The 26033-nt window shown below is 24.2% G+C and overlaps 1 protein-coding gene across 2 annotated transcripts in view; it reads left to right on the plus strand.

Annotated features, from left to right (window-relative positions):
• Positions 1–26033, plus strand: part of LOC129612864 (uncharacterized) — a 186362-nt gene that overhangs the window by 121147 nt on the left and 39182 nt on the right. Inside the window, exons 11-14 of one of the 2 annotated variants that reach the window (XM_055526660.1) lie at positions 64–189; positions 801–1558; positions 2502–4263; positions 5318–5452. In XM_055526660.1, coding sequence (XP_055382635.1) covers positions 64–189; positions 801–1558; positions 2502–4263; positions 5318–5452 — 2781 coding nt within the window. The remainder of the gene's footprint in view (positions 1–63; positions 190–800; positions 1559–2501; positions 4264–5317; positions 5453–26033) is intronic. The other variant, XM_055526670.1, reaches the window with a different exon arrangement.

Below are 26033 nucleotides of genomic sequence, written 5' to 3' on the forward strand. Positions count from 1 at the left end.
ATTTGATTTAATTCTTATTATTTTTGTAAGTTGCAATAATATTAAAAATACTTTTCGTTTCAGTAGAAACCATCAGTGAATTGATTTACACACCGAAAAGCGAACGAGATTATGGCACTCTAGCATGTTATGCTAAAAATACAATTGGAAGGCAAACAGATCCATGTTTATTTCAAGTGGTGCCAGCAGGTAATTTATGATTATTTTTAAAAAAAAAAAATAGTTGACAGATTTAAGCCAAATTTTCTCAAAACTTTCTTAAAATTACATGAAATAACGAAAGAGCAGCATTATTTAAAAATTATGCAAAAACTTTAACATATTTTTAAGGAAATTTCGTTGGAAAACGAATTCGGATTGAAATAGTTTTGTTTAATTTTCGAGTATTCTCATTTTTTGAGTATGTTTTCAAAAGCTATCTAGATTATAATATTTCTAATTTGAAAAAAAATTATTGAAGTTTTTTTAAATTTTTTTTCTTATTTTTAAATTTAAAATTTTTCACATCACATTTCTGTCATTCTTAAGTTATTTGATTTTAAAATTCTCCCTAAGTTTTCGTGATTAATAAATAAATTAATATGATTCATTAATTTGCAATTGAAATAAACAGACTTAATTGATCATCTAATTAACGAATCAATTGCAAAATATCCGAAAAAATATGAATTTTTCACACTTTTCATATAATAAATATTCTATTTGATATTCTTTTAAAAATCTATTTTCATCTTGTTTAAATTAATTACAAAATTGATAATACCTTAACATTATTATTTTCTTTTTAATTTTCAATATAGCAAAACCAGCAGCATTAAAGAATTGTACCTTAAGACCATATGTGGTAACATCGGCTTCATTAAATTCTTCAAATCAAACCACAATACATCCTAATCATATGGCTTTAAGACAACATCATAATAATCCACAACAACAGCAGCAGCAGCAGAATCCTAAACAACATTATAACCAACAGCAACATCAGCAGCAATTTCATAAACATAATAATAAAAAAACTGATTCATCAGATTTATCATTAGATAAACCTATTTATCATGGTAAACAAAATCAAGTTCAACTTGAATATTTACGTGATATGACCCACCAAAAAAAATTAGAAATCAATTCAAAATCAACTATAAATCCCGAAAATAATTTTTTTCAAAGAAATTCTAAATTAAATCATCCACAAGATATTAACAATAATAATAATAATAATATCGACCATGATGATGATTCACATATTTATGATTCAATTGATTCAGAGGATATTATTGATGATGATGAAAATATTGAACGTCGAAAACGTGATATAAATTTACGAAAAAATTTACAAAAATCAAAATCATCATCTGAACAAATTGAAGGATCATCTGATTCAATGGAAATAATATTAAAAAATAATTTAACAATGAGAATTCATAATCATCATCAAAGAAATGACAATGATACAAAAATTGAGAAATTCAATTTAAAAGACATTAACAGCAATAGTAATAAATCTATAAATTTAAAAAATATTTCTAAAGCATTGAAAAGAACTCAAAATTTAGGAAAGGTAAGTAAATATGAGTTGGTGTTTCGGTTCTTTATTAAACATATTTTATTTTTAATAAAAATTTTTTCGAAATTTTCTTTTTTATATTGTTTGGTTAGAGTTTTTTCCAAAGGTTAAATAAAATCTTTTCTATTTACAATTAGAACTTACATTTCGCTCTATTCAAAATGGTTGTTCCTAGAATTTTAGGGGCTTGCATATAATATTTATAAAAGCATTGGAAGCTTTTAAGCAAATAAGGATTATGTGAAAATTATGTTGGGAAAAGCAATTTTTATTTCTTTATTATTTTCCATGCTTTCTTTTTTACTTTCTGAAATTTAATTCGTTGCATCTTTGGAAAATCTTAACTTAAATACTAACTAAATATACATAAAACCCAATAATCTTACAGTGAAAACCAAAACTTTCATTACAAGCACATAACTGCAAAAAGAAAATGAGAGAATCGTATTACAAACATATACAGAATATGTATATGTGTGTATATTATACAACTTGACTATTTTTATCTTTGAAATAAAAATTGAAAATTTTTATTGAAAATAAGCTTAATGGCAACTTTTAAATAACACACAATATTTTTCATAACTTTGCAGAAAAAAAGAAAACTATCTTAGTAAGCTCATCGTGTTTTTCTTAGAAAAATAGTCAATCAAAAACGAATCTCTGTGTGTTCAAAATTAAAAACAAAATTACAACATTGACCTTCAAACTTTTGCTTACAAGCATATATACATTCATACTCCTACATATAAGTATTTGCATTGTAAATATTAGTGTTATAACAATATAACAAAAATACTCATATAAAATAATATGATGACACTCCTAATAATACCAAACATAAATCAAGTTGATTTCAATAGAATTTAGGATAAAATATCCCTTACAGGGAAATACATTAATTTTATTTCTTTATTCTACTTAAATTTTATTACAGGACGCAATAAAAAATAGGAATATTTTTCAAGAATTACAATTACAACACAAATTACAACAACATAATTTAAATAATAAGGAGCAATCATTTAAACCACTGAAGAGGTTACGTACAAAAAATAAATCAAATTTATTAACAAATAACAATAATGAATTAAATAATAAAATTGTACAAAAAAACTACATGACACATATGTCAAAGAGGCAAATAACAACATCACAGTTAGAACTTTCTTCAGATATTCTTGTCGATTCATCGTCATCATCATTGTCGTCTTCTTCATCTTCCTCCCAGTTATTAGATTTATCATATCCTTCGCCATCATCTTCAATTTTATCAGTATCATCAATACCAACATCATTTTATTCATCATTAGCATCTTCGTCATCATCATCATTATCTTCGTCTTCTTCAGTTTCTGGAGAATATCCAAGACCAACAACAAATAATTTACAAAAAGATTTAAATGGACATTATATTATACCCACTGGCAGTAGTGGTGTTTCTAGTAATGAAGATAGTGGTTTAATATCATTTTCAACTTTAGATGCTGGTAGTATGGGTGATTCTAGTATTATTGTTGAATCTACTGGTATTTCAAATGTTATAATAAGTTCTTCAGTTGCCTCTTTAAATGAAAATAATGATGATAGTGATGATAATTTTGATAGAAAAACATCATCTATGAATAATGAATTATATAAAACTAATGTGAATAATCGAAATAAAAAATTAAATAGCCTAGAGATACAATATCATAAAAATGTTCATGATATACAAGACAATATTTCAGATGATGATAAATTAGATATAGAAAAAACTACTAATGATAGTCATATTACAAAAATGGCGATGCTTAAAAATGGAAATTCTTTAACAAAAGATGAAAAACAAAAAAAATCCAATAACAAATCTTCATCAGGATCATTAGAAGCATCATCTTCTTCTATATTATTGTCTTCATCAAAATCTTCATCTTCTCCAACATCACTTTCTTTATTATCGTCATCTGCAATGTCATCGTTGTCAAAATCATCATCATCATCGTCTTCTATATCGTTACCATCAGTATCATCATTACTATTATCACCATCATCATCTCTATCTACAAATTTTATGTCTTCCAATAATATGAATAGTCGTCATTATAATGACCATCATAATATTAAAAATAAATTTGAAGACACTATAGATTTAAATGATGATATCTCAAGCGATATAATAGATAATCAAAATAATATTATTGATGGTATTGAAGGTGGTAACAATATTCAAAATACCGGTAATATAAATTTAGATAAAAATAATAATGCTGGTAATGATATTGAAGAAAAAAATGTGCCAAATTTTGCATATCTTAAATATGATTGGCAATCATCATTAACTTCTTATAGTGGTAGTAGTAATAGAGGTGGTAGTTCATCAGGTATTAGTGGTCCGAAAATTGATTATAGTAGAAGTGGTAGTAGCAGTTATTCTAATATACCATCAATATCATCATCAGCATCAGCATCATTTTATTCAAGTAGTTATAATTATGGTTCTAATAATGGTATTAGTAATGGTGGAAATAGTGGAAATCATTTTGAAAATTATGATAATATTATTTATTCAACAATGGAATTGGAATGTTTTGCTGGTTATGATGGTGGCTTACCACAACATTTTATGTTAGAAGCATATGATGCTAAAACCAAAAAATTAAGATTAAATATGACTAGCACATATGCTGATTATCCAATTTTTCGGATTGATTTATCAGGTAAATATTTAAATCGCATGTAATACACATACACAATACTATGTATATACAATAAAACAAAATGAATTCTGGTGTACACAATAAAAGTATTATAATGTATATTACTCGTATTCCAAGGACATTTTTCAAATATTATAATTTTTATGTCATTCTTTATTTTAGGAAGGAGAAAAATTTTCAATTCTTAGTGGTTTAAATTTGTGTAAAGCTTGCAAAAAAAATGAGCCATTTTAAAATTAATTATGGAAAAAAAATTTTTTTGTAAAGTCATTCATCCATTTCAATTAAAGATTATAAATAATTGTTTGCGGTTTTATTATTTGCAAAATACAAAAATTTAATGGTCGTAGATTAATCTTTTTAAAGAATGTTTAAATACGTTCTTTACGGTTATTTCTTAGATTGCAAACCAAGCATAACATGTTATTTATTCTTAAATTGAAATAAGTGCAATGCCACGGAAAACCGGTAATCTAAAATTATGACAAAATGAGATAAATGTACTTAATTCGTAAAAAGAAGTTGTTTGATTAACTTTTACATTTAAGTATTTTAATAATAATTTAGGTTTTGCTTAATTTTTAGCTTTTGTCCAACAAAGTTGGGAAAGAAAAGCTTCTTATTTTCAATTTTTCCGGTCGTGTGTCTCAATTAAAAATTTCAACACCCTTCCTATCCAAAAAGTTTTATATGCCAACAGATCTTTAATAGAAATTTATTTTTATAGCAGAAAATGATAAAAATTTTTCCTTATACTTCATCCCTGTTCTTTAAACCCTACTTTTAATAAAAATAAAATATTCTTGAATTAAATTGCCTATTATATAAAATATTTGCTTTAATTTAATATTTGGTCCGTGTTAATTGTTACCATGTTTTGTTAAAGAAACAAAACTTTTTTATATTAAGGGTTATTTTTATAAATAAATAAAATAAAAAATTGAAAAATTACAAATATGTAAAGGATGATTATTACAACAATCAATTTCAAAACCCCGGCGACAAAATCACTTTAAAAATCTAGCACTGAAAATTTATTTTTCTTTTCATACAGATCTTCTTCCAATGGATTATTATCCTGATTCAAATCCAGCATTACATCTTGTCGCATACAGTGTAAATCAAAAAGGACGCTCAGAACCTATTGTTATCGAGAATATTCCCATCAATGAAGCTGATAAACGTGCTGGTAAGTAAATTTTTTTCCTTTATCTTTTATTTAAAATTTCCCTTTAATTTTTTTATTGATTAAATGGAATTATTTTTATATGTGATAGAAATAAATGGTTAAATAAAAAATCAATTGTTACAATAGTAAAAAAATGCTCTATGATATAGGAAGAGCAATAAAATAAAATTTACATTTTACTTCTTTAAGAATATTCTCTATAAACACAAAATCATTCTTTAATTATAAAATTACTCTTGAAAGTTATTCAACCTTTTAAATATTTTATAACAACATTGCAATTCTTAAATGAACAAGTGTAATATGTTAACTCTTTTTCCCTTTTAAAATTTAAGTATGTACATATTTATATATTATATAAAATAATAAAATTCAAGAAGTCATTGAAAATGAAACTAACAGCTAATTTAATTGCATTTCTCCACCAAAAACTGTTTATGAACTTATGCACTTTAATCTTAATTAGTGAATTTAATTTTTATGGGAAGAAACAGAACCGTAAATATATTATTTTGCTTTTCTTCTTTTTTTTATCTCTGAAAAAAAAATTTAATATTATTTCACTTTTATATCTAAATAGCTTAGTAGTATATACAATTTACAAACATATTTCTTTTATTTATTTGTCACAAGTTTTGCAATTTCTCATAAAGTGATAGATTGAATGCACCATTGAATTTATTTTTGTTTTTTGTTTTCCTCCTTTTATTCCTACTGTCAACAGTAATTTTTCCTTGTCAATTGCATTATCTTTTAAGTATTCTACAAACAAAATACTTGTACAGATAAAATGCTGCAAGTAACTTTTCAAATTACATGTGCTTATATTATAAAACATTTAAAGAGAGTTCTGTAAATCTTCAAAAAAAAAAAATCTTTTTTAAAGTAAAATATGAACCGTTTAAAAAGGATAACAAATGTAAAATGTCAAGATAAACGTAATACTTAGCATATCTACTACCATACCCGTTATATTTACCGTCACTTTTTTAATGCAAAAGCACTATTTTTTTCTCGTATATTTTCCGAACCCCCCCCCCCCCCCCCCCCAAGTTATTTTATACTTACTAAGTGGTATGATAAATTTTTAAATTCATTTGTAATAACATTACAGATCACATGTTAAATATCTGTAAAATTTTATGAAGTTTTTTGTTTTAAAATTTAAAGAAATGAGAAACTTTAAAATATAGCGTTAAACGAATTCTTTGTAGTGTCGGTTCCTTCATTTTAATAGTGTGAACTAATATGTCTAGTAAGTAAATGGATATTGGAGAACGCGCTATTGTCCTTTAGAAATTGCTACAGTAATTGACAGCGTAAATGAAATCACAGTGAGAATAAAAATTAAATTTAACCGCTTTTCCTTATGCGCAGCTTTAATAAATTGTTCCTCAAAATAAGTAAATAAGTAGACATACCAAATATTGAATCTATATTTGATAGAATTTTTTTTTTTTGGAAGTAATTAATTAAGAATGTTGAATCCGACATACATAGTTCTGCTTTCCATTCATTAAATTTAAATGACGACCTACAAACATACTATTCAGTTAATCCCATCCAAATTAAATAAATCAGAGTTGTTGTTTTTAAACATTTTTTAATTTTAAAGATGATATTATGTTATAAAACGGGTGACATTCATTTTTCTTAAAGAATTTCAAAATAAACAAAGAGTAAGGGATCAACACAATTTCTTTTTAAAACACAATTCTAAGGTCGTTTAGCTTATACGGCATGAAGGAAGCTTATGTTTGTATGAATTATGAATTTTTGATCGTTTATGAAACATCGTGGAAATTTTTAATTAAATTTAAAACTCATCGAATTAAAAATAAAACATTAAATCACAAGAAAACAATTCATATTTGGCTTACAAAGAAGTATGCTTTTCAATACTTTTCACATTAACTCATTTAAAAAGAATATACATAAGAGTATATGTATTTTTTTTTTGAAAATCTTTATTAAAAGTTAAATATAGCATATTCATTAACAGTTTTAATCCAAGGTTGTACCAATATATTTATTCTATTAGTTTATGTTTTCGTAAGTCACCTTGTTTTTATAAAGTTGCTATGTTTTTTAATTTTATAACATTTTTGTTTCATAATATTGGTAACACTATGTTGAGTCTTTTAGAATATACATAATTTCGAAATTTTAAAGTATTATTTTAAGAAATTGTGAAATAAAAATATCCTTTAGTAATGGCAATCATCTTAATGTTATTTTATGATATTATACACTTACTTTCTGAATTACATTTACACAATATTATTCACAACACATATACGTTTACATATTATGAGTGCATATTTTTATTATTTTCCATTAAGTTGAAACAAAATACGATGAAAGAGAGTAATAAAATTCAATGAATGAAATATAAAAATTATGGAAAATATAAAAAAGGGATAATAAAAATTGTAGAAAAAGGAAAGTAATAAGCATAGACACATACATCCATGCGTTCATAGAAGAAAATAATTTTCAATCCTTTAAACTATCAATTTGACTATTGCTTCCTTTGATGCTTCAACAAATAAAAGAATATCCAGAATAAGTAAAGTATTCTGAAGAAAAGTAAATAGGATTATATAAAAGAAATTCTAAAAGGTAAAAGAAAATGCGGAAATACAAATTGAAAATAATATCACTATTGAAGTTTGACATTAAAGTTTTATCTTAAAGAGAAAAATCGACGTCTACTTTCTTCAAGCCCTATTATTGTATATTTCTCGATTATTAAAAAAATTTAAAACTAATATTTCCCAAATGAAAAATAAGAATATTTTAATATAATATTTTATACTCGTATTTATATATTTTGTTTATGATCTTCACAAGTTTAGCCAATTTTAGTGTCGATTAAAAAGATATAATTTTTTTTATGTGTGTAATATTATACATATACTTGAATATTATGTAGCTATTTATATACATTATATAAATGTATCACATAAATATATAAATATGTGTATTGTATACAACATATTATTTGGAATCATTATGACATACTTGCGGCGACCCATTCAAGGGCGAAAAAAACATTATAGATATTTACGAATTACATACTTCCAAAAACTTGACATAAGTTTTCAAAAGGAAAACCCCCATAATTGCAATTGTTAACAATTATACTAATAAAGCCTAATTTTTTAGCCTCTTGGTTTTTAATTTAAAGGAAAACATTCACCTTTTAAAAATAATTCTATACCAGTGATAACCGCAACCATCCCTAAGTTTGAATCATCTTCTCGTACATTTTAGTCGAAAGATATTGAAATATTGCATTACAAAACATTGAGCATAAACAATCAAATTTTACTTTCCTACAAAGTAAATAATCTACGGAGGTTAATAACAGTTAGAGGTCTAAACAATGATCAGGTCGAAAACTTAATATTAATCAATTATGTTATTATTGCAGTTTATCTACACTTAAGCAATATAATGTTAAAGTAATTTAGTAACGTAATAAAATGTCAAAGTTAACGGTAAAAACTGGTTTTTAATTTTGCACCTAATTTGTGTACAATAACCTTCTAATAATTAACAATACTGAATCAAATGCTTTTATATTTTTGTGCTACGAATTATAATTTAAATGCTACAATCAGCTACAATTTACCTACATTTCCAAATTATGGCATCTTTACTTTAATGGAATATTAAAAAAAAATTATATGTATTTTAATTATAACATTTGTGTTTACATTTATTTAACACTTACAAAATTACATATAGTTAAAACTTCATTTACAAGTCAATGCCACAATAACTCGTGTATTGTACAATATTTTACAACATTTTAAATAAAGAATAATATTTCCTTTGCAATGTCAATCAAAAATTTCTAATTGAAATAACAATGAAAAGTTATTTTGAATTTAGTTCATTATTCTCGTGGTACAGCTATGTGCATATATATTTATACCTTGCGTAAATTATCCATAGCTTAAAGTAATCAAGCATTCTATAGAATGTAAAATATTACATTATAACGCTTATCATATCAGGCTTAAGATTAAACAGAATTTTGATTTTTCTGCTCTGTTCATTTCATGTTATTGAACTCTTCTTTTTCTTTTTCATATTTCTTTCTTTGTTAGCTTTGTATTTCTCTTATATTTTGTTACTTTCATTCACTTATTATTAGGAAGCTGGCACTAAAATCTTTTTATAAATTTACTTTATATCCTCACAATTGCTATAAAGTGACTGACTTTATATTATGAAGAGGAAGAGAGGGAATGAGATTTTGTTAACCTAAAAATATATAAAAAATCGTATAATTTTCATTACGATAATATAAACGTATGTGTAAAAATATTTTTAGTTTATATTATGTGCCCTTTACTCTTATATTATGACAGTCTTTTCTCCTTTATTATAAATTTTCTTTCTTTCTTTTTTTTTTGTATATCCTTTTATTTTTATTCTTTTATTATTTATCTTCCTTCCTGGGGTTTATTTTCCTGTAATTTTCGAGGAAGTGACTTCTTTTTGTTTTTTTTGTTTTTGTTCTTTTTTTTATATGACTATATTATTTCAGTTCTTTCGGTTTTTACTACTTTTAATACTGATTTGTTAAAATCGATTATTGTTATGTTGTAAAGATTGAAGAGATTATTTTACCCCGGCAGAAAAAAAAAATAAAAGGGAAAATAACCAAGAAAATGTTTATATTTTATTTCATTCTTTCAAGCACATATGTACATGATATTTTTGTATTAGAAACTTGGTTAAATATTTCATGATCAGTTTAGAATTTTTAAGAGAATCTCCGTTTATTTTTTCCATTTTGCCTTAAATAAATTTGTGCGTAACAATTATAGGGAAAATTAAAATTTAAATTGAACTGAATCAAGTTTAAAGGATCCAAGAATAGCTCGATGTTTATTGATTGCTGAATCGTTAGGCTAGTTTGGAACAAAATCGTTTATGTGAAAAGACCTCATTTAAGGACTCAAATAAAATAGATAAAAAATAGTTTAAATTTTTATATATAAAATACAATTAAAATTGAAACTTTCTTATTAACATTTCAAAATTTGCAATACCAGCATTGTATAATATAAAATAAGGTTCGACAATTTAAATTTTCTAGTACATGTCCTAGATATTTGAAGTCGAATTAATCAATTTAGTAAGATTGATTTGAATTTTAATTTACGTCTTTAAAATAAATTAATCAAAGAACTAATTTTAGTCTAAATCATAATTATTTTCAATTTCATATATTAGATAAATATTAGATATGTATGTATGTGTAAAATAATGCAAAAAGGGTTATGAAATTCTCCCATTTTGATGCAAAAATATTTCACAATTTGCATAGCTAAAAAATATAATTTACCTTCATATTTTACATTTTACAGGCGAATATAATATATTTTATGTCGTGGATTTATTGACATGATAATCTAAAAATATACCATAGATATCCTATAGTTTTGTTTATTTAATAACTGTTATTATATTATTATTATTACATATTTACTTACTTTGACGACTTTCATTTAAAATTATTCAACCCTGCAAGGCCACAAAATAAAAATGAAATTTCCGACAAAATGCTCTTTTTTTCTTTTTGTTTTTCTATTTTATTCATAGATAGATAGTAACGAAAATCGTATAACTGTAATATAAAGTAAATAAAAGCAGTAAATTGAAACGAAACGAAACGAAAAAAACGACAGAAAAAGAGAAAGACTAACAATAGAATAAACAGAATATAAATATATACATATATATGTTTGAATTGTATGCATGTATGTACGTATATTATGTACTCATGTATATGTGATGGAAATTTTCGATACAAGAAAAATGCCTTCTACTTCTTGACTATCACCAAAATTGATGATGACTTTATTATTGGTGGTATAGGAATTTATTTTAGGTTTATTAAGAATAATAAAATAAAAGGAAATAAAATTAAGTTGATGACTGTACATTATAGGATAACTTATTTAAATGAATTCTATTATTTGTGCTAGAAAAATTCAAATTCTCATTTTTGCAATTCTATTAAATTTATACGAAAATGAGTTGGTAACATAAATTTTCTAATTGTAGCTGATACCTTTCAAAATTTTATGTTTAATTCATGTTTGTCTCTTTATAACTTTGGATTATGTATTACGCACTATTGACTTTAAATTTTTTGCAGGAATCTTGTAGAAATTTTTTTTACTTTTATAATATCGAATTTAAAAGAATTTAAAATTGAATATATGTAAGCAAAAATTAAAATTATATTTCTGACAAATAAAATATCGACGCATTAATATATTGATAAACCTTAACATTTTCAAAAGTCCTAGGATTTTACGATTTATAAGTTTTAGTAACTTTGATCTCATATAAATTCATATTTATTATATTCTGTAAAACTTTTATTAGTTGAAGAAAGTTGATTCGCACAACAATTAGATGCAACATAATAGTGCCAACTCACATAATACACAAATTCTCTAAACTTACAGATCGTATACTTAAGTCAAGCGGGTATTTCAAAACTACAAAAATTGCAGATAAAGTTTAAGTGTTATAAAAGAGAAAGTATAATTGTAATGCCAATTAAAATTTTAGTAAAAATTCTAAAAAGCCATAACGGTATAAAAATAGAATAAAAAAGAAAAGAACACCGAAGGGAAAAACTATATTGCGAAATTATTAACTTGCATTTCATTAAGATCATAACTTCTAATTTTTATTGCATTTTTATTTTAAAAGAAAATAATTTTCATTTTCACTATAAATACATTGTTCTATATAAAACATGTACAAATACACATACATACACATATTATATTGCGAAAGTTGTGTGTGTTTTCGTGTGAAAAAAGTGCTACCGAGTGTAAGAACTTAATATAAACTATATAACGCTTTACCTTTATCATATTAAAAAGCAAATTAAATTTTTTATTTTTTTACTGCTCCTTTTTTGTTTTTATTTTCTTTTTGTATTCATTTACGTTTTATATGCTTTGCGTTACTGCAAAAGCTGTCAAAAACATAACAATTTTATGAAGAGGTTTAATTAATACATTCTAAAAATAGAAGTGCGTTTTTTTAACATCAGTTTGTTTGTTTGTTTTATATTAGCATTATACTTTTGCCATATTATTATTCTTTAATTAAAAACGGTTTTTTCCGTGAAAATTATTTAATGAAAAAAAAAGGATATATATTTTTTTTTGCGAAAATTTCAAATATTTTGTGATAATTGATAGCAATTTGAACGTAAGTATGTTGATTTACATAATATTATGTGCATATAAAATATCATATACAATATTACTGTATACAGCAATTTCAATTTTTATGAATGAGGCACATTCATATAATACTTTACTGCCATCTCGTAATATTTTTCATTGTTGAAGTAAAGTTTTACTATTTATAATTGAAAAATATTAAAGAAAAATGGTTTCTATTAATTTGAAAGTTTCTTTATATTATAATATAGAACGTAATAATATACAAGTTGCAGAACAAAATATTCGAAATGCTAGTAATCGGATGCGAACATATAAAAAATATAACTTCTGTTTCGATTACGCAAAGCAATTTAAAACGTCAACTTTGAGGAAAATTGTGGTTAAAAATGAACAAAATATTCGAACTTCTTAAAAGTTAATTAAACATATTTAATTACTAAGTCCTTGGACGCAGTAAAATTCCTGGGAACTGTAAGGCGAACAAATTTTCAAGAAATGGAAAGTCTGGGTATTTTACCTTTAAAGGAGAACCTGGGCCTTTAAGCATCCACACATTGTTGCTACGCAAAGCAGCACCGGAGCACACCAACCTCAGATTGGCAAATGGAACAACATGTAGTGTGACAAGGAAGTTGTAGCCAAAACTAGAATTGCATCGCCCAAAGAATCTGTTATCTCTTTGACGAAAGGATATTGACGCGCTGATAGGAATTCTAACTTATAAGGGGAAGGAGGAGATAATGACCCACCTCCTATATGCTCAGGTCTGGCGATGGCGAATTCCATGCAAAAATTTCTTGGATCCTACTTTTTTCAGCGGGCTACGGACTTAGCGAGTCTAAATGCTAGGGGCCTTGGCCACTTTTTGAAAAACTCGAGCTCTGACTGAGATGAGAGACTCGGGAAAATTTTCTTTGGGTAGTTGCGTCAACCGAACCTAACTTAACTTATTCAATTATTAAAAAATTAAAAGTAAAACAGGATGCTGACACATTACACATTTTCAAGTAATCTGTATTGAGTGAAAATATTCTGAATTAAAAAATCCCAATAACTGCCAAAAACTAGACGTTTTTAAAATTTTCTCTTATTTAATTATTTAAGCATTAACTGATTTTTTTATCAAAATGTCGAAAATTTTCAATTCAATTAAGCGTATATAAAATTTTAATATAATAAAAATATATGAAAATAAAATATGCAAGAATATAGAGCAGTGCCGCAGTAAAAAAGCATTGCGTCGCATAAAAAATCTGATATCTATTGAAAGGGAGGATTTTGGCGCGGTAAAAAAATTGTTGATCCTTAATTTTAATGAAGTTGTAATGTAACTCTTAATAAAATTAAAAATATACTCCCTAATCTCTTGTGTTTCAGATTTTTATTGTGTTTTTCCTTTTTTAGTTTGCATTATAAAATAATTCTCATAAAATACATTTACAACTTATTATATTATTACACTTAACCCTTTTATTTTTTTACGATAAACAATCAGTGATTAAATACAACACCGATTAGGTGTATGAATGTATATTCATAAATACATATATATATAAAAGACTAATGTTGTACTCTATGTATAAAACATTATCAAAATATATTGTATATCGATGTACATATATGTATATATGAAAAATTAAATTTAATAATGATGTTATAATAAAAAAAACTACATTGGAAAAGATTATTGAATAAAACAATTACTGTTAGTGCTTTATTCATTTACTTCTTTGTTTCATTCGGTATCCTTTTTTTTTCATCAACTTTTCCTTAAGTAAGATTTTTTTGATATGTTTTTGTTTTATTTTTTAATTATTAATAATTACTCATAAATGTAATAAATTTTGATGTGTATGTATGTGGATATATGTGCATAAGAGCAGAATCTAAATGATATTACTGTAAACATTAATGAATCTTATAACCACAATAAAAAATTAATTACTACCTGTTGTGAGATTTAAAATATAGCAAAAAATTCAATAGAAAGCATACTAAATTGAAACTCTAAAAGGCAGACCAGTCAATTCGATTTTTTTCATCGGCATACAGTTATATTTGAGTAAAATAACTGTGAAGTAACAGGATTATATTTGAATAATTTTTGAAAAAAATTTTACTGGTTTAGTAGCGTTTAATAATATAATAATAATTTCGCCATTCAAAGGAATCTTTGCAAAAAGTTTTAATTAACTCATATTTAACTCACAATGCCTGAGTAACTGTACATATACTTACACTTCTTGCAATAAAACTATTTTTATAAATAACCTGTAACAAAAACGAAAACATTATGTGATATTATATATAGATATGAATAATAATATAAACATTTATCTATATACATATATGATCTGTTATAATTTATAACTGTTTGTTATAATATTATAGCTTATGAAGATATAAAAAATTTAACATTGATGTCTTATACAGAAAATAAGAATTTACAGTCAATACAATTCTAGTGTGAACTCTTAATATTTTATTAACTAAACATTTAAGTCAAAAATTTCAATAATATAATAGAAAAATAATAGTTGGTAAACACTCGAAAAATGAGGCATTGATTCCCCTCTAAAATATTTTATTGACCAGAACATTGTTATAGGTTTACATCATTTCCAACGTTATTGTTTCTAGGAATATCTTTGGAACTATATCTTACAATTTTTTTTAAGCTTATTTAAATAATAAGAATTCATTGAATTCTTTAAATTTTTTTCTGTCAATTAACCTACTACCGTTATATATGCTATGGTATTTAATCAAAGTTGAATATACATACATAAATATACAGTTATTGTGTTTATGATAAAAATTTTTACTTGGAAAAATTGTGAATTTGTTTTATCATAATTCAACACTATTTAGATAATTTATAAAACAAATAGTACCAAGATCTAGTATTTAGAAAACTAATTTTGTATTAAAAATTGAATAACAATAAAATTTCCAACTGATAAATGTGAAATAATGTGACAAAGTTCATTTTGTATAGAGTTTGCTGCAAAACATGGGTAATAAAAAATAATAAAAATATATTATCATGTATACATAAGATTTATATATTATAGTTATTTATTATGTACAATAAAAATTGATAATCGATTATAATGATTCTCTTCATTCCACTTTATTGTTCTCACTTCTTCATGATGGTTTTCTTTCATTTTTTTTTTCAGTGTATCATATTATTACTACTACCACTACTATAATTATTATTATGGCGTTCTTTTTTCTCTCTAGCTTTTATTTTTTAATATTGGGTGTAGTACCATTAACTATTTCTTTATCATATCATACTCATGATAAACCGCACAGCTTTACTATTATATTAACATACTTGTATATGAGTTTAAAAAAATATTATATAGCATGTTGATAGTATAAAACATAAATGGAGAACAGGTAAAGGATTTTTGGTAAATGGTATGAAATTGAATAGAGAATTCAACCGAAAAATAATAATATTAAATAAGAAAACAAAATGAAAATGTATAAAAAAAATAAAAAAAGGAAGTAGTTATTATCGACATACATATATGTATAACTAACAAAAATCACAATACACACACACACAACATATTATATAAACATAATAATATATAATACAGGACAATATCAGCACACAACATTGTAGAACATAGTGAATGGGAGAAAATATCTCTTGATAAAATATTTTTCCAATATATAAATTTAAAACTACACACTATGTATGTATATACATATATACTAACAGTTTATGTATATATATGCTCATATAGATAAAAATATATTATAAATTATACACATTTTTATTTGAGCATTTATGACTTTAGTAGCTTTCTATTGGATAGCTATTATATCCAAAGGGAATCGGTTGACTGATTATGACATTATCAGATTTTTATTTTTTATTTTAAGCTTTCGCTTTCTATTTATTGCAATAATATCATGGTCGTTTTTATTATTCTTTTGTGGTTTTACTTTTTAGCACTTTTCCAAAAAATTTTTGAAAAAAAAGTGCTTATTAGTTTCACTCTGTCCGTCCGTCCGTCCGTCCGTCCGTCCGTCCGTGTGTCTGTTTACAAAACTTCTACACCCTTGAAGATAGAAAGCTGAAATTTTGTACGTACATAGATTTTTACTAGAAACTTATTTTCGTGGAACAAAATTTTTACCTATCTCCCCCCCTTTAGAAGTTATACCCCCCCAAAACCCTAAAAATGCCATTCTTTAACTATTTAGTGCAATGAAACCATAAGGATTTTTCAAATTTTGCAAACGCAGAAAGGCAGTGGCTTACTTCCCCTAGCGGGGTATACTATAGTTAAACTTTGGAAAAACAAAATGGCCGCTCAAATTTACCGTTATCTAAAGTCCGTTTTTTCCAAATTTTTGATGTCGTTTATTTTCTAGACCCCAGCCTGTAGAAGCTTGAAATTTTATGGGCTTTTAGACATTAACAAATAGTTCATTTCGTTAGAAGAAATTTTTTTTCCATCTCCTTCCCCTCTCAAGTTATGGCCTCTTGAAATTTGTAAAATTTGAATTTTTGACACCTTATATTTCCGAAACCGCAAGCTTTTTCAAATTTCTATAAACATAAAAAGCTAACGGTAAATTCCATGAAATTAAAAAATATAATTATTTTTCTTAACTCACATAATTAAACCTTAAAATCGAGCATTATGTTAACCCCTTTTTATATTAATTTTTGCTTTATTTCAAACACTGCATATATGCGTCATCCTAAATATATGCAATTCTAGAAATAGTTTTGTATATGAATGAAAATAATTTTAATAGTTTGATAGGTATACATAGACTGTATTTAAAAGCAGAATTTTCACTTGCTGAAGGGAAAAGTGCTACAATACAAACCATTGGTTTGACCCAACTTTATTGAAAACAAACCTAATTTTAATCAATATAATTTTCATTTATATCACAATGTCCATTCTATATACTATATAAATTTAATATTTTTTATGTATATCTATTATATTTGAGCACACAGTGTACTTTAATATTATTATAGTGAGTCTTAGATCCTTAAGGTATTTTTGAAGTCATTATTATGAAAAATTGCAACTTATATCGAAAACAATATTTGATTTTTTCCTAAATTCATGTGATGTAGTCGATTTACGTATTTATTATTTTATATTTATACTCGTATGCATTATGTATATACGTTATTTATACATATTATATCAGAAAAGTAAAAAATTGACTGCAGGTTTATTATAGTGTCATATAATATATAGTTGTAAAAATTGAAAGTTTCTTGGCTTTATTTCCAAAAAATAACGTTGCATACTTTTCGGCTAAAATACAAAAGAATATGCAATGGTATACTTTAGTAGCGAATAAATTTATTGTTAGATAGCTATTAACTTAATGAGCCTTATTTCGAAAATTTGTAAATTTGGTTACAAGCGGAGTTCCACAGAGAAAAATTCGTAGTTTAACGAAAGCTTACCATCATAGTCCAATTATTAAAGCATGACGTATAGAATTTCAATAAATTTCGCTAATTAGTTAATTATTATATGTGCAGGAAGTCAATTTTGCGGTGTGTAGTAAAATTTTAATTTTTAAAATCTTGTTGGTTCTTGTCATATTTTCAACTTTTGTGCTAAGTTATTATTATTTCAACGATATCTAACCATATCTTCGCTAGATATAAACATTTTAACAATCGTTAAACAATTAAGAAAATCGTTAAGTAGTTATAACAATAGTTTTGTATTTGAATAACACAAAATTTTCAATATACTTTTAAGCCGCTCAGAAACATTTTAACATTTTATGAAAAAAAATCTAAATTTCTATTTATTTGCTAACAATTTAATCCATTCAATATACATACATGTAATATTCAAAATTTTCGGGGTTTATTCCGTATTTTTCTATTCTTTAAATTTAATATTTGCGTTTAGGGTTTATTCTCCATTTTTTAAAAGCAAAAAAAATTGTTTTGGTATTATATAATTTTAAAAATTTTTTCCCTGCAATTCAGTACCGATCGAAAATTTCGGAGATAGAAAAGATCGGATGCGTTAAACTTTAGAATTAATTTTTTTTAAATACATTAGCCGATTTACTTTACACACATATAATTTCCATCATCCGTTGTGATCTTAATATACATTTGGAAACTGTTTTTTATTTACTCTCAGAGCTTGGTAGCTTCATATATACACATAGATATATGGCATTAGCATTTATTAAAAGTATGATAATAAAAACGAAGTATATTAAGTACAAGAGTATGCAAAATATATTAAAAAATAGCATTCTGCAATAAAATTTAATGATTTACAATATGTGTGTTCCAGCGATTTTTCTGAGTAATATTACAGAAATTTCAGAAAATCATGGCTTTAAAGCACAATTACAAGTAGGTTAACACAAAATTTTGTGAAACAATCTCATAACCAATTTCATATTTTCATGCTAGAACATACCATTTTTAAGTTCCACAACAAAATCTTTTGACTCAATTCGACTTTATTTTTTGTTTTTCTAAGTAAAGAATGCCTCAAAATTTAATATTTCAAAATTTATTTGTTATGATTTAAATCATAACAAAAAACTTATGTATATACGAGTAGGTAAGTAAAATATAAAAAGCAGACTATGTGTGTGCTATAGCAATACATTAGATTCTTTAAATCTCTAGTGGCATTACATAGTTAAACATCTTGAAACATCTTATAGTTACAAACAGCACATACATACATATTTTTAACCTTTTTTTTAATATTTCAGATAGAAAAATGTTACATTCGAATTCTCTAGGGATAATTTTTAAAAAATATATAATATGCAAGTATGTATGTATGCATGTATGTAAAAAAACAAAAACTATCAAGACTACACTCATAAATAATTTTATCTGCGCTAGATAAATAGTTCTTCTGCAGTGTTTCATAATTTTTTTCCCTTTCCTTTTTTGATTTTGTTGATTCTTCTTTTAGGTTTTGATAGACGATTGGTCATTAACTGGTAACGATTAGAAAAAGAAAAAAAGTTTCAGATCGGGTTTCTTAAATATCTGACCATATTATGATATTAGTAAAAAATTTTGATAATTAAAATTATAAAAAAAAACACACACATCTCTTAATAGAATCTTCCACAACACCATTGTTATAGAATTGAAAATTTTTGCAGTTAAAGCTGAAATTGTAACAAAAAGAACAATAATATGTAGACACATTCTTATCTCTGAAAAACTTTAATTTCTCTTCCAAAATTGCTTAAATTATTTATGAATAATACAAGTTATTTAAGATTAATCTCACAAATTATGCTACTAAATGCCTACATTTTGTGTTTGAAAACAAATTGATTTAAATTTATGAATTCAAACGTAGATCAAAATATTAAAACGCGAAAACCCCCGCTCTTTTCAGGAATGCAGGTGGAATATAAATATTGTAAAAGAAGCAGTTCCAAAAGAAAAATTAATAATAAATTTTTTTTTTATTTTCATAATAAATAAAATTGACATTATAACCAACTATAATACTTGCAGGTCCCCAGTGTTTTCAAAATCAAATGTTTGATATCAACAAAAAAAAAATTTTTTTTTTCTTTTCCCGTATGCTGCATAACTTTTTATATAGAACTAACAAAAAAAATATCTAGTTATTAAAATAATCGCATAAATATGAAAATTCACAAAATGCGAATAAGTTACAAAATGAAAAAACCATGCATAAAGTCAGAACAAAAAGATTAAAGTGTCACTTATTTTTGTTGATAAATTTACGACTGCAGTGCAGAAATTTTAAAGTTTTTATTCAAAATTTGTGCTATGTGTATACTTAATAATAATTATTTGCAGAACAGATAAAGTTTTCGCTATATTTTATTTTGAAATATTTGATATTAAAAAAAATTTTATAACTTTGAATCATTTTAACATGCTCTATTTGACTATACAAATTTATTGATTTTAAACACTAATTTTTTAGTGTAACTATTTAATAGTAAATGAAAGGTAATTAAGAAATTTTAATAATATAGAAATCCTAAATTGTATGGAATAACAACACATAATACAAAATATCGTAAAAATTACAGAATGGCAACTCTTAATTCTCGAAAATATAGAAATCTCGAAAATATATGTGAGAGTATGTTTTTAATCGTTACTATGCTTTTATATAACTAGTAAGTGTCTTATAAAATTTAAGTTTGTTTATAAAATAATGTCGATTTCACGGCAAAATTTCTGTTCATTCAAAAACAAGTAAAAGCATCAAGTTTAAAATAAACCTAATCAAAATATTTTAGAATAAATTCCTCAATCCATTTTCAAATTATTTCTTTGGCATTTCAATTATTGAAAGAATAGCTATAAGTTATTTCTATGAGAGATACATACATAGGTACATATTTTAATAGGTTTCCTTTATTAAAAATCCTAAAACAGCAAAATGTATTTAAATTTGAAATAAAAAGAGCACAAATTGTAAAAAAAATAATGAAAAGCCAACGCATATGCCATGAAATGCCTCAAATATCAAATTGCTTTGAACAAAAAATAATTTCTTGCATTCATAAAGTTGAATGAAACTTGTAAAAATATTTCAAAATGCTTGTTCTTTTCTGAATAATTTTAAAAATATTTTAAACATCTGGTTTTTTTCCATTTCAATTTGCCAAATTACCGTCACAAATTAAGTAAATTTTTCACTTAAAGTCTATTGAATATTTGCTATAGATAGGTACTTTTTATTTCATTTTCTAAATTATAATTTTATAATTTAATTCCATTGTTCAGAAAAAATATTGATGTTTTTCTTTTTTTTTGTAATTCTTTACCAATAAATCAAAAACAAGGAAAAAACCTTTTTAATTTTGACAAAGAGATAAAAAAAAATATCAAAATTTCTATACTCTTTTTTTTCGTGATTTATTGGCATTTTTATGACTTTTCTAATAATAATTTGTGTGCTCGTTGTTGAACTGAAATTTTTGAAAATTTTTTAGTGGGTTCAAATATTGCAGAGGTTGTTAAATTTATTATACCTAAATTTCAACCAAGAAATTTAAGATTTCAATTGAATTTCGAAAAATTAGAATCTTCATTTGTGTTTAAATATAATTTCCGTGATTTAATTAGAATTAACCAATATACGATGGAGTTTTTGAATTGGAACAAGCGAAAGACTAATTTTCAAATACTTAAAATTTTCAAATATAATCTTTTGATATAATATGGTTACTAAAATCTCAACGTATTTTAACAATTAAATAAATAATTATTATTCAAATTAGTTTCCTTTTAAAGAATTTACGGGTACATCGCAAGGAACCGAAGTATTCACATATTTCTCTGTAAATTAATTAATCGATTTTGTGACAATTATTTGCTAATCCGAAAATATTTTGCTATATACTTTGTTTAAAATAAATTTTTTTCCATTGTTTCAAGTACAACATTTTAGATCAGAGCTACAAAAACTAATTCCGGCACTGCCAGATTCAAAATATTCGGAAATGAATAAATATTGTTCTTAATATTCTATAAAACTTTATTTGTACAAACAAATGCTTGCCAAACAATCGATCGCTGTACAAAAGATTTTTTGTTACTTTTAATAAATGTTGGCATAATATTTAGTTAAACTGACTATTTTTTTTATCAGTAAATTAATTTTCTTAAAAGCTTGAGTCTGCTTCAGAATGTAAAATAATCAAAATCTGTATATTAAATTGATTCAATTTTCCAAAAAAAAGTTTTAAAAAATTAAATACATATTTGAAAATATTTTACTATAAAAGCATCATAATACTAAAAAATATTTAGTTATTTTGAAATCTAAAAATTTGCGAGTGATAAATTTTACTCTGTTAATAAATAAAGTTGCTCTAAGCGAATTATTTCACATAGTTTTCTTTTTGTAATGAAATACATAGATATTTTTTTTATATAATACAGATGAAAATCATCGAAAGAAACTGTCGTCAAACTTATCAATAGTGCGGTAATTTAAACCAATTTCTACATTTTAGAAATTCTATATTTTAGAAAAGGCCTAGATGGTCATAAAATCCCAAAACTAGTCAAACTGTCTAGCTGACATCAGAAAGAGAAGTGCTGTCACAGCACTTTGGGCTAAATCAGGAGAAAATACATAGAAATGCAGTTGTTATTTATACATCTACAATCTATTCATGACTGTAGTTGACATAACAAAATAAAGTGCATATTATATGAAATGATAAGCCATGATATACATAACGCTGTCAGTCTAATTTAACAATAAGTTAAATAAGACTGACGGGGCTAATATTACGTTTATTACAAAATCACATAAAAGAAAATTGAAAATTCATAACTAAATTAAATTAAATAATTTGAAATTTTATTTTATTTAAATTACGAAACATAGTGTAAAAAATTCGGTTGCAAATTATTAAGTAAATTGTTGATCAATCACCAATTCTTCTGCGAAAAATTCCCATTTTAAGTTTTTCTTCCTCCCACAAAGTACCATATTTTTCTTTTTGATTCTTAGATTTCAAAGGCTAAATAATAATATTTTGGCATATTATATAATATACGTTATTGTATCTGTGCTGCAATTTGTTATGTTATCCTGTTTCTTTAATATTTTATAAAGAATAAAATAAGATAAAAAATTTGTTCAAAGTATAATAAAAATTTTGAACTTATCTGGATTGAAAGTGACTATATAAGACTTGTTTGTTAACTTCTATATTTTCCACATTGAAATGAATGGAAAATGTATTTAGAATAAATTTCTTAAGTAATTGAATTGAAGAAAATATATGTACATTTTTTGTTATTTTTATTTGTTTTTCATTTATTTTAATTTTTTTTTTACAGAAAGGAAAACTTTTATAATGATTTATTAAGAAATTATCATTTAATATGCAGGTATATGCACGTTTAACTTACACACAAATAAAATTTATAATTTATTTATATATTTACAGTATGTTTATATGTATATATGTATGTATGTTTAGAAAAAAAGACAACAAAAGTCTGATGTGGGTCAGCACATAACTAACCGCAACAGCTAAATGTCTAATTTAGCGAAATTGTTACATAAGATTATGAAAATGAAATTTAAATACTTCTTTTAAATTTTAAGAATGATACCTAAATGTTAGTTAATGTATGTATGTAGAAGAAAGTTAATGTGGCTCTTATTAGAGGTTTATTTTCGACTATACTCGAACCCTAGAAAACATCGTCAGTTATTTCCGATAGCAGGCAGAACTCAAATATCAAAATTTCAAAAATTTTCTCTAAATTAGTTATACCAATTGAATATAGTAAAAAAATGTAAAATCCCATAAATTTAACATAAAATAAACAAGATCATTGTTTCCACAACCTTAATTTAAATTTTAAATGTTAATAAATTTTTTAAATAGATTACCCAATTATCCAGGTTTAATAAAAATACACTTGATTTTCTCAAAAAGTTAGATGACTTATTATATGAAGTGTACGCATAAAATCTCAAATTAACGTGTTGTAATATATTTTTAAAATTGATCAAAAATTTAAAATCAGACCGTAGTAAAGATGACCAATCCCTGACTTAGTAACGCCAAAGTAAACTTTTATATAAATTTTCGTCAAAATCGGTTCAGCTGAATCTGAGATTTGAACTTGCATATATAGACTTACAGTTCGACAGGCCGACATCTTCCTTAAAATAGAGTATTTATTTTTCCATATGATATATAGAGTACTACATTTCCGACGGAAACTCGACATGTGAAATTTGATGTCATAATCTTTCTTATTGTATGCAATCCAGTCGGTAAATATAAAAGTAAATTTAAATAATAATAAAGTTTAACATGCTTAATATTACCTCTCTTAATAAAAAGTATACCTTACATTATGTAGGTATATACATATGTTATACATGTATGAATAAAAAGGAAGTTTATTAGATAATATGTCAAAAAATTTTTATACACGAAGAAATAAAATTTATTATAAAAAATTGTTTTTTAACTTTTTTATTTTTCTCTTTTATCTCTTTTTTTCCTTCATTTTTAAATACATGAACTTTTTAAATAAATACAGTAAATAAATGTACACCTATTTATTTGAAAATTTACTCATATTAACGCACATAGATACATAATAATAACGTATGTAAGTAAAAAATGTCACATATATTTAATAATACTTAAGAGAGAAAAATGAGAAATTAAAGATAATTAAGAAAATATTTTTCTCTTTTTTATTTTCTTATTTACTTTTTAAATGTATACAAATTACAATATTTTACATGTCTGTTATATTAATTTTTAAATTACCCATAATAAATATTGCAGTAATAAAAAAAATAACACAAAAATATTGTAAAGGGAAAAAATAACTTGTATAAAAAAAAGTTTTCAATTTTTTATTTTAATTTATGTATAAACTTCTCTTAATGCGTACATATAAATTTTTTAAATAATATAAAAAATATTAATAAAAGTTATACAAAATTTCGTTAGCAATAATTTTCATTAAAACTGGATTTAAAAATAAATATGAAAATATTATCAATCACTTGTTTATTTGTGAGGTAATTGTTATTGGAATCAACTGCGCTTTGCAAGTGAGTACTTTTTGATTAATTCCTAATAAAAAAATTTTTAAAAAGAATTAATCAAAAACTAAAATTAGAAAATTAAAAATAGGTTTTAGGCGGTATTCATGTAGATATTTACATTATTACTAAGAATATTAATTTTATTAAATTTAAATTGTAAGAACTGCTCAAAACATAAATTTATATTTACTCGTATATACATATTTTTTGTGTTCTTTAAGTTCTATATTGCAGAAAATGTAGATATTTACAAAATTATCAAACATACATTAAATGTATATACATATATATAAAAAATATTTTTTAGAATATCCTTAATCCTTTTTAAATAACTTCTTATTATTACTTTCTTAATAAAAAATATTTTAAATCTCGATAAATTTAAAAAGTGTATGTATGTTACTGTATTAATCTGTATGTTATTGTATATACATCGGCTTACTGCATTTTATTTAGTTTAAAAAATTAGTACGAGAATATTGAAAAGAATTCTCTAGAAATATAAAATTTATTTTCAATTAATTTATATTCACTATTTTTTTGCCTTTTTTCTGGAACTTTTCATTGTGTATGTTACATTTTAGTTATTTGTTATATACCTACATATGTATAAAAAGTTGTGAAACAATTTTTATATTTTCCCTAATATTTTATGGTTTCAAAGATGCTGTCTTCATTTAATTAATTTTTAAGAAAAACTATCATATATAGAATTTCTGTTTTCTAGAATCTTCCAATTTGATTAATATA

Source organism: Condylostylus longicornis, unplaced genomic scaffold (genome assembly GCF_029603195.1).
Source record: "Condylostylus longicornis isolate FDR11 unplaced genomic scaffold, ASM2960319v2 ptg000004l, whole genome shotgun sequence".
In the NCBI taxonomy this organism is placed as follows: domain Eukaryota; kingdom Metazoa; phylum Arthropoda; class Insecta; order Diptera; family Dolichopodidae; genus Condylostylus; species Condylostylus longicornis.